The following is a 10,317-nucleotide window of genomic DNA, read 5'->3' on the forward strand; positions in this document are numbered from 1 at the left end:
GGAGCCTCCTGTGGGGACAGGGCCTCCTGTGGGGACATGGCCTCCTGTGGGATGGAGCTTCCTGTGGGATGGAGCTTCCCTGTGGGGCGGAGCCTCCTATGGGGTGGAGCTTCCCTGTGGGGCGGAGCCTCCTATGGGGCGGAGCTTCCCTGTGGGGCGGAGCCTTCTATGGGGCGGAGCTTCCCTGTGGGGCAGAGCCTCCTATGGGGCGGAGCTTCCCTGTGGGGTGGAGCTTCCCTGTGGGGCGGAGCCTCCTATGGGGCGGAGCCTCCTATGGGGTGGAGCCTCCTGTGGGGCGGAGCCTCCTATGGGGCGGAGCTTCCCTGTGGGGTGGAGCTTCCCTGTGGGGCGGAGCCTCCTATGGGGTGGTGCGTCCCTGTGGGGCGGAGCCTCCTATGGGGTGGAGCTTCCCTGTGGGGTGGAGCCTCCTGTGGGGTGGAGCTTCCCTGTGGGGCGGAGCTTCCCTGTGGGGCGGAGCCCTCATGCGGGCGGGGCCCTCCTGCGGGTGACCGCGCTGTGAGGTAGGCCCTGTGTGTGCCCAGGACGGGGCAGAGGTGTGAGGCCTCCCTGTGTGCGGGGGCTGCAGCAGGGTCTGCTTTCCCCTGTGACGGGTGCTCTAGGCCATCGTCCCTGTTGGAGCAGGAACCCCGTTCCCAGCAACTCCAGCCCCCGGGGTGTGTGGCTGGCAAGTACGCCTGAGGGACCCCGTGCACACAGGCTGAGCCCCACAGGGGACACGGACACGCCAGCACGAGCAGTTCTTGGACACCCTCTTTGCGGCTGGGGGGGCAGTTCCCAGCCTGTGATCACGAGTCAACCGGGAGCCAAGGCGCCGCTCCTCAGGGCGCTGTCCCTCGGGGCAGAGCTGACCGGCCCGTCTGTCTGTGCGGAGATGACCCCCAGGTGCCACAGCCACACGGGCCGCAGGGCACCGTGCCGGGTCTGCAGAGGGTGACAAAGCACACTGGCGGTCCTGGCCGTGCCCGTGAGGGGCAGGTGAGAGGTAGATATCCCAGGCCAGTCTTCTGCCTCTGGACCTGGGAAGCGTGTGTGTGTGTGGCCAGGCCGAGGGCTGCTGCTGCGGTAACACACATCTCCCTCCAGGACTGGTCTCTGTGTGCTGTCTGCCCTCCACCTGGACTGTGGGTCAGTCCCTACATGGAGGAACAGGTGGCCCAGAAGAATCTCCTGGAACTGAGTGCTCCAGCCGGCCCCTGCCGCTCACTGGAGAAGAGTGAGTGCCTCCCCGTCTCCCCTCCGGCCTGGACCGCAGGGCACAGCACCTGGAACTTGGGCTCCTCCAGAGGAGCTGGCCGGGCCCTGGCAGACTTAATCTGCCAATGTCTCCACTTGATCATGGTCACTCTTGGAGCTCAGAGGCTAGGGTCACCTGCCAGATTGCTGTTCCCCTTCACAGTGGAGCCCCCATGGGGGTCGGAATGGCTCACTCCCTCCCCCGGGATGCAGTCAAGGAGAATGGTGTCCACTGCGTGCACGTGCATACGCACTCAGGATACCATTACCAGGTTTTCCAAATCCCTCTCCTCCCCAGAGAGAATGCCGGGGCGGGGGCGGCGGGGGGGCTTGTGAGGGCCATGACCACGCTCCTCTGCATTTGGGATGATCTCGCTGCCTGGGGCAGGAGTGGGTCCTCCACCCGTGAGCCCCCAACTCCACGCGCTGCACCTGGAGATGAAGCCTGGTGGAATAAATTAGGGAAAGATGGGGCCAGGAGGGGGACTGGTGTCACAGGATTGGGGTCTTAGACCCCTTTCTTCTTCACTGTGTGGCTGACTACGGAACCTGGCGGGGGCGCACCTCCAGCCTCCAGGTCACAGAAGGCGGGCCTGTTGTCCCCTCTAGTCCACGCCGCACCCCAGGGCCACCGCACTCACAGGCCCAGGCTGGGTGCTGAGACCCGAGGACCTGCTCTGCAGCCCCCCTCCCAGGGCCGTGTGGGCGGGAGTGTGCACACAGGGCTGTCTGAATGTACAAGTGTGTGTGTGAGAGAGAGAGAGCAGTGTAGCTGAGTCGCCCAGACCTCACCCTACGGCCTGTCATAGCTGAGCCAGGACAGGACCTCGAACCTCCCAGCAATGGGACAGGGCGTGCAGTAAGGCTGCCAGGGTCCAGAAACCTTGCAGGAGTCAAGAGCAGGCCTGGCAGTGCCCCAGCCCCAGCGGGGGAGGGCTTCAGCTGTCTGCCAGGTGAGAGGGCAGCGGCGGGGTCAGGCAGGGGAGAATGGAGGGAGGTGCGCCGTGTGTGCCGTGTCCACTGCCTGCGGGAACCGGGCTGGCCTCTGTCCAAGGGCGGGGCGGGGGCTCGTGAGGCCCATGACCACGCCAGGCAGCAGTGCGGACTAGGGCACAAAGGCAGCCTTGCTGTCCTCCATGGCACAGTCTCTTGGCCGGCCAGCACCTGCCTGGCAGCCGGAGGCTGAGTGTGGAGCCTCTACAGTGCCCGGCCAGCCAAGACCAGGAGGCCATGGGCGCGGGAGGAGGGGCCGCAGGAAAGCTGGCGGTCACATGTGTGGCAGGTGGGAGGGAGGGAGCAGATGCTGGGTGCTGGGACCCCCCCTCCCCCACCGGGCCCAGGCTCAGCTCAGCCAGTGTGGCTCCCAGGGGACTTGGGACCCTCCTACTCAGAGCATCCTCCTGGCCGATGAAGGAGAGGAGGTGGGCATCTGAGACCTGGCGGCTCATGTACCTTGTGCTTCTGGCTTCCATTGATCCACCTCCCCCTACCTCCCCCCAGCTTCGGTCTGTCCCAGTGGTTGGATTGTCATCCACACCCCACTCATCCTCAGACTTTCCCTGGATGCTTTCCGGGCCTTTCTATCAGGATGGGACAGAGAAACCGGGCCAGAGAGCAAGCGGAGCTGCGATAACGGGCAGGTGGTGCTGGGGGTGTGCCCCACCAAGAGGGGGCCTCAGACCCAGGGGCAGATGAGTTTTATTCTACCTTCCCTGTCCCCAAGTCCAGGCTGCCCAGGCCTGGCTGTGGCGAGAACCCTGTCCCTTTGGGTGGAACCCACCAGATTCACATTTCCCGGGGTGGGTGTGGACGCTGAGGGCTGGGGCAGGTGGGTGAAGGGCAGGATCCCTGTCCAATCCCACAGCCCAAATGCAGGCAAGTGGGCGGGTCTTCCAGCAGCCTAGAGAATATAAAGTGATGGAGGAGTGACCAGGGTTGGGGCTGGCAAGGGTCCACTGGAGTAAAAAAGTCTTGCACACTCGCATGCACGCCACACGCGCACACACATGCACACGCACGCACACACACACGCACGCACACAGTGGGTAAAAACACCCGGGCAGCCTCACACCATGCTCTGCCGGTCACCAGCCCCCTCCAAGTCAGACGTCCCAGAGCTTCCTCCCCGGCCAAAGTCAATGAAAATCCCTTCGGAATCCGAGTCTACCGACTCTAGGATCCTGTCCACCAGAGTCTCGGGGCTGGAGGTGGGTGGGGAGCCGTGGGCCAGGGCCAGCTCGGGCGGCTGGGCGGGGGGGTAGAGTCTGCTGGGGCAGGGCCCCTTGTGGGGCGTCGGGGAGGACCGGAAGGGCCCCGTGGGGCCCAGGCTGGGAGCGTCGCCGAAGCCCTGGGGCTCGGGGCAGGACGTCATCTCGGAGACGGAGTGCCTGCGGATGCTGCCGCTGCTGCCGCCCGCCGCCGCCACGCCCTCCACCTCGTGCTCAGCCACGGGGTTCAGCAGCGGGGTGTTGTAGCTCTTGGAGCGCACGACCGGGTTCTTGGCCAGCGCATCCCCGGAGCGGGAGCGGCGCACCAGGCGCTTCTCTGCAGGGAGAGCTGTGGTCATGCAGGAGCCACGCGGCCTGCCACTGGCTCCCGGGATGGGCAGCTGCTGGGCTCCAGGCTGCGCTGTGCATTACACAACGCCCATGCGCCTCCATCGCTCCCCCGCTGAGCTCTAAGCTCAGGACCAGGCCGCTGCAGGAGGCCCGCTGCCCGCTGCCCCCCGCCTGGGGAGTAGCTGGCCGCAGCCGGCAGGGGGCAGAAGCCCCCACCTCCCATCACGTTTCAGGCTCCCACTGGGGACCTTGCAGCTCCCAGCGGTGACCACTAGGTGGCAGGGCCGGGTCCCAGGGAGGTGGCCCCCCCCCCACGCGGGACCACCCCTACCCAGAACGCAGGCGTGGGCGAAGGCGTCCCCGCTGGAGTAGAGGCCGTAGGTGCCCAGGTAGGGTGACACCACCTTCTGAATGAGCGTCTCCAGCCGCAGGTAGTCCTCGGTCACGCCCCGGGACTCATGCACCCCCTGCAAGGCAGGCCGGGGAGGGGTCACAGCCTTGTCCAGCCAGGCCGTCCGGTCCCTTCCCCCCACACCCACAGTGACCTCCCGGCCCTCTGCCAGCCCTCCCGGGTCAGGATGCTCCAACGGGGTCCCGTGGCCAGAGAAGGGGGGGCCTCCACCCTGGAGTGTGGCGCCCCGGGCTCTCCGGTAGTCCCTGGGGAGATGCCCCCTGATCTCACCCAGGGGGGCCTGCACCCCAGAGAGGTGCAGACAGGGGGGCTGGGCGGGCCAGCCATCGGCCCCCACTCCGGCTCTCCTTCCCACAGGCTGCCTTCTGGGCTGGGGGCCGCCCCACACCTCCCTCCAGGAGGTGTAAACTCCTGGTCTATTTGAGCCCGGGCCTGAGGGTGAGGCTGCCAGGGTCGCCTCCGTTTGCTGTCCTGGCAGAGGGCTGATCTGCTTTGTGCGCTGCTCCTGGCAGGGCTTGGAGTTAAGCCTCAGCATGTGTTTTTTTTTTTTTTTTTTTTTCTGTTGTTGTCTGTCGTGGGGCTTGAACTCTGGGCCTGGGCGCTGTCCCTGAGCTCTTCAGCTCAAGGTGAGTGCTCTACCACTTGAGCCACAGCGCCACTTCCAGTTTCTGGTGGTTCACTGGAGATAAAAGTCTCACGGACTTTCCTGTCTGGCTGGCTCTGAACTGTGATCCTCAGATCTCAGCCTCCTGAGTAGTTAGGATGACAGGCGTGAGCCACCGGTGCCTGGCCAGCATGTTTTTCTGAGCATCTGTGTGGGGTGCAGGTGTGGGCTCGGCTAACTCGCCTCCAGGGCCGGGCAGTGGCCAGGCCTCTCAGGAAAGGAGACCCACCCCCAAGCAGGCACAGGAAGGGCCAGGGCAGGGAGGCTGCCTGACTCCCCAGGGATGAGCGGCCGTGCCACTCAGGAGATGCTGCTGAGCCCGGCCTGGGCGCAGGGCTGTGGGGCTCCACGCGGCCCTCCAGGAGTCCCATGCAGGCCCCCTGGTGGGTGGGCCGGGCCCTGACAAGCCTGCTGCCTCCGGCCCCACTGTCTTAGGAGACTGCAGGAACGGCGTGGCTTCCATCCGAACTGCCCAGCTCCCGGTCCGGTCTGCCCTGTCCTGTCTGTCCTTTGCGGTCCCCTAACCCTGGCCCCGGGCCTGGCTGCGGGGCCTGGGCCTCGTCCCACCTGCGCACCTGCAGCACGAGCAGCATCTGCACGATGGCGGGCGGCACGCGGGCGCGGGCGCGGGCCAAGGCGTCCTCCAGCCGCACGCTGAGGGCGATGGCGTCCCGGAAGTGCAGCAGGGCCAGCTGACGCACCGAAGGCTCCTTGCCCTGCGGACACAGGAGCCAGTGTGGCTGCATCGCCTCCTGCCCTCAGTCCTGCTCACAAGGTCCCCAGATCTCCCCAGACGCCCTGTCCCAAGCAGAGCCCCCATTTCCTGTGCAGGGAAAGGCCTCCTGCCCCTTGGGGGGGCTTTCCCGGGTCTCACAGGTGGGGGCCAGGCTCAGGGGGCCTTGGGCAGGGCGTCCTCACAGCTCTCGGCCCTGGGCCGCAGCCCCCTCCCCGGCACGCACCTGCACAGGGTAGAAGATGGCCTGCAGAGTGGGCAGCACCTCGCTGAAGAAGAAGTCCCAGGTCTCTGCCAGTGAGTCCAGCAGCTTCTGTCCTGTGGGCACAAAGTGGCCATGGCCCACCCGGGACAGACACCCGCAGAGCTCACCCCGGGACGGGACAGACACCCGCAGAGCTCACCCTGGGACGGGACAGACACCCGCAGAGCTCACCCCGGGACAGACACCCGCAGAGCTCACCCCGGGACGGGACAGACACCCGCAGAGCTCACCCCGGGACGGGACAGACACCCGCAGAGCTCACCCCGGGACGGGACAGGACAGACACCCGCAGAGCTCACCCCGGGACGGGACAGACACCCGCAGAGCTCACCCCGGGACGGGACAGACACCCGCAGAGCTCACCCCGGACGGGAGTCGGGCGCGCTGCCTCCAGCACGGGCGGCTCTGCGCCAAGCTCCCCACTGCCCGGGGGTGGGGGGGACAGGCCCTGGCTGGCTGAGGAGACCAGCAGTGCAGGGTATCTTTTGGTGCCGGTCCTGAGGCTTGAACTCAGGGCCTCGAGGTCTCAGTGACCCCGTTCTCTAAGGCTAGCACTCTACCACTTCTGGCTTTTTTGCGAGTTAACTGGGGCTGTCTTGTGGACTTTCCTGTCTAGGCTGGCTTTGAACCTCAATCCTTAGGTCTCAGCCTGCTAAGAGGTTGGGGTGACAGCCAGCCGCCAGGTCCTGTTCCACGCAAGAGCTCAGCTGGGGGGGTCAGACCCTCCCAGCCTCCTTGCCCAGCACACACACCTTGTATGTCTGTCCAATGCTTGCAGAGGAACTACTTTATGCCAGCCCGACGCTGGGCACAGGAGAACAGAGGAGGGGGAGTTCGGAGGCCGGGACCACCCCTCCACACTCCCTGCGGGAGGCTGGGAGCCCTCCCCACAGCCGCGCCCGAGCCCGGCTGTGCATGGGGTCAGCAGAAGGGCTTCCCGGAGGAGGGGGTGGCTGGGCTGGGGGTGGCAGCGCGGGGCCCATGGCCCCGTGGAAAGTGGCACGGGACGAGCCGTGGGCCTGGCGCGTGAGGGCCTGGTGCGTGTCCCGGCCTCTGCTGCTGTGGCCTGGGTCTGAAGGAGAAGAGGCCGCGGCTGGCCAGCCTGACAGCACGCGCCGCCTCCAGGTTCCCATGGAAACCGCGAGGCCCTGGCTCAGCCTTCCCCAGGAGGGACCGGACTGGGAGGTCGTCCGTGTGGGCGTCCGGCAGGACCGGCTCTGGTCCTCCCGGGTGGCCCATGGCCGGCTCTGGGCCTGGGAGGTCATCAGCCGGGGAGGTCGTCCGTGTGGGCGTCTGGCAGGGCTGGCTCTAGCCTCCCGGGCGGCCCACGCCCAGCTCTGGGCCTGGGAGGTCATCAGCCTGGGAGGTCGTCCGTGTGGCTGTCCGGCAGGGCTGGCTCCAGCCTCCCGGGCGGCCCACGCCCGGCTCTGGGCTGCACACACAGCCCCTTCAGCTCCTGGGCGCCGTCCAGGCGGGGCTCTGCGGGTGCAGGCCTCTCCAGCCCTCAGGGCAGAGGGGCTGTGGGGGCAGACGTGGTCACACAGAGCCAGGCCCCAGCCAGGGCCACGTGCCCAGAGGCCAGAAGAGCAGCCAAGCCGGCCGGGCTCTGCTCCGGGGGACCTGCGGTTCTCCTGGCTGGCGGGCCGGGCAGCGGGCACGCGCCCTGCGGGCCTCGGGCTCCGGCTGGGCAAGGAGGCCTGTGGCAGACGGCAGCACCATGCTGGCCCTTCCTGGGGCACAGCGGTCCAGCCCCAGGGCAGCCCCCAGGACACCGGCAAAGGCCGCGCGGGGAGGTGGCAGGGCCCGGGGTGTGCAGCAGGGGGACGGGGTGGGGGTTGTGGTCACGTGGCCCACACCAGGTTCAGGCTCCTGGGTCCAGCCAAGGCAGAGCAGGGCCTGAGTGCAGACCACGCCGCCCTGTGGGCTGGGCTGCTGCCATGAGCCTCGCCAGGGAGCGCGGGCGTCCTGCACCTGAGCGGCTTTGACCAGCAGCCAGCGCCAATGCAGGCATGGGCCCAGGCGGCCTCCACCTTGCTGCCCTGTCCCCTGGCGACCCCAGGACCGGGCAGGGTGGCCACTGCTGCAAGCGCAGCCCCTGCTGTCCCCCGCCCGCCCGTCCTGCCAGCCTGCCGCCGTCCCCTGGGGCTGAGCCTGCCCTCCCCCTTCCTGGGCCCCAAGCCCCCTGCCCCGAGGCGAGCACCTGCGTGGAGTCTGCCCAACCTCCAGAGCCAGGACGGCTGCAGCCAGCTGGGAAGGCCAGGGCTGTCCAGGGCGGGCCCGGTGCCGTCTTCTGGGCAGGCTGACCCCTCACCCAGCCAAGGGCACGGTGCTGTGGGCAGGCCTTCGCCTGGCCACACAAAGTCACTGTTCTCCGGCCCGGCTCCCTGGGCCCCACAGGAATGTGCCAGCCCAGCGTGAGGAGGCTCCCCAGGTGCGGGGTCCACCGCCGGCTCTGGGGTCACCTCCCCCAGATCCGGGCCCCTGCCCGCTGCCCGGCCCCCTCGTGCCCCTCACGCTCCCGCCAGGGCCGGCCCCATCTGACGGGCCTCAGCCTGCCCATCTGTGGAATGGGCGGGGAGGCCTGGAGGAGGGTCGGCAGTGCCGGGGAGCAGAGCACCCACCATTCCTCGCCAACCTCACGGAGCTGGGCCAGGCGAGCAGGGAGAGAAGGCACAAGGGCACACCCAGTGTCCAGAGACCAAGGTCACTCAGCCCACGCCCAGGGCCGGCCCACGGGGCGTCTGCACCAAGGAGGACAGGTGTCCAGATTCACACGAAGACCAGGGGCCAGAGCCTCTGGGCTCGCCCTCCACCATGTCCCTCATGAGGAGCGGCCAGCACTAGGGTTCTGCGGGCGCAGGGACCTGGCAGGCCAAGGCCGTCTGCCCACCTGTGGGGCCTCGGGGCCTGGGGCAGGCCAGGCTGTGAGCCCCGGATCAGACGCGGTTTGCGCCCTGCTGCTGCCCCAGGAGACAGGGACTCCCAGGCCTGGCGTACAGATAATCCTGTCCTGGGACCCTTCCCAGCTTCCCAGGCTTGCTGGACCACGCAGGCCTCACCTTAGGCCCAGAGCCATGGCCAGGGCCAAGACCACGCACAAAACCTCTCAAACTGTGGCCAGAAGGAATCGGTTTTTGGTGTCCCAGCACTGGGCCTGCACTCCGGACCTGGCACTGCTCTTTCCCTTTTCGTTCAAGGCTGGCGCTCTACCCCTTTAGCCACTGCTCACTTTCAGTTTTTGGTGGTTAATTGAAAAGAGTTTCACAGACTTTTCTTCTCTGGCTGCCTTTGAACCACAATCTTTAGATCTCAGCTTCCTGAGTAGCCACTGTCACCTGGCAAAGTTGTTTTTATCAGATATGTTGGTGATCAAAAGCTAACACAGGGCTGGGAAGGTGGCTCAGTGGTAGAGTGCTTACCTAGCACTCAGGAAGCTCTGGGTTTGATTCCTCAGTACCACATACACAGAAAAAGCTGGAAACGGCACTGTGGCTCAAGTGGTAGAGTGCTACCCTTGCGCAAAAGCAGCTCAGGGACAGCGCCAGGATCTAAGTTCAAACCCCAGGACCAGCAAAAAAGAAAAAAGTAAAAGCTAACACATGGCCACGGTGGTGAGGTGAGGCAGAGCACCGCTAGGCTCCGGGCCCGTCACTGTCCCCCACCCCCAAGCAGAGAGAGAGGCCAGGCTCGGCCCCACGCGGCCCCAGCCCACTCACCCTCGTAGAAGCGGATCTTGTCTCGCAGGATCACCATGCCTTTCGTCAGCAGCTGGTTCTGGAAAGATCAAGAGGTGTCACCCCTGTCCTGAAGACACCCCAATGTCACCTGGTCCACAAGAACTCAAGAGCCCACCAACAATGCTGAGTGTCCGGGCTCACGCCTGTCATCCCAGCTACTCGGGAGGCTGAGATCTGAGGATCCTGGTTTGATGCCAGCCCCGGCAGAAACGTCTGTGAGACTCTTCTCCATTAACCAGGAGCAGCTGAAAGTGGAACTGTGTAAAGGCTGGGGAACAGTGCCCAAGGCCCTGAGTTCAAGCCCCAGCTCCAGCACAAAGACACAAGTCCACCAGCAAGCAGCTGAGGTCCAGAGGAGCCAGCGAGCCACGCTGGAGAGGCCGCGGACACGCCGGGCCCGGCTCAGCCCACAGCCCAGCACCCGGCCCCGCTCACGTCCCGTCACGAGGCAGAGGGGGCCGCCGAGTCCTTCGAGGGCCGGGCCAAGTGCCGGGCTGGGCAGGGCAGGGAGGGCCACGCACACCGCGGCCCAGAAAGGACCCGAGGCCAGAGGCGCCGTCCCGTCAGTGCCAGCACACGGGACCGTGGACAGATGAGACCACACGAGCTCCGTGTCCTCCCATGGAGGGGGGGCAAGCGTGGCACGAGGCCCCAGTGACGGGAGACGTGCAGGCAGGCAGGCAGGCAGGCAGGC

The 10,317-nt window shown here is 66.7% G+C and overlaps 1 protein-coding gene across 2 annotated transcripts in view; it reads right to left on the bottom strand.

The window, feature by feature from the left end:
* Nucleotides 1–2,935: 2,935 nt before the first annotated feature.
* Nucleotides 2,936–10,317, bottom strand: part of Prr5 (proline rich 5 (renal)) — a 10,323-nt gene continuing 2,941 nt past the window's right edge. Inside the window, exons 2-6 of one of the 2 annotated variants that reach the window (XM_013035433.1) lie at nucleotides 9,603–9,660; nucleotides 5,848–5,939; nucleotides 5,464–5,604; nucleotides 4,144–4,279; nucleotides 2,936–3,798 (exon numbers count right to left, since the gene is read on the bottom strand). In XM_013035433.1, coding sequence (XP_012890887.1) covers nucleotides 3,320–3,798; nucleotides 4,144–4,279; nucleotides 5,464–5,604; nucleotides 5,848–5,939; nucleotides 9,603–9,639 — 885 coding nt within the window. In that variant the 5' untranslated portion in view covers nucleotides 9,640–9,660 and the 3' untranslated portion in view covers nucleotides 2,936–3,319. The remainder of the gene's footprint in view (nucleotides 3,799–4,143; nucleotides 4,280–5,463; nucleotides 5,605–5,847; nucleotides 5,940–9,602; nucleotides 9,661–10,317) is intronic. The other variant, XM_013035432.1, reaches the window with a different exon arrangement.

The sequence above is a fragment of the Dipodomys ordii genome, unplaced genomic scaffold (genome assembly GCF_000151885.1).
Source record: "Dipodomys ordii isolate 6190 unplaced genomic scaffold, Dord_2.0 Scaffold211, whole genome shotgun sequence".
NCBI classification, from domain to species: domain Eukaryota; kingdom Metazoa; phylum Chordata; class Mammalia; order Rodentia; family Heteromyidae; genus Dipodomys; species Dipodomys ordii.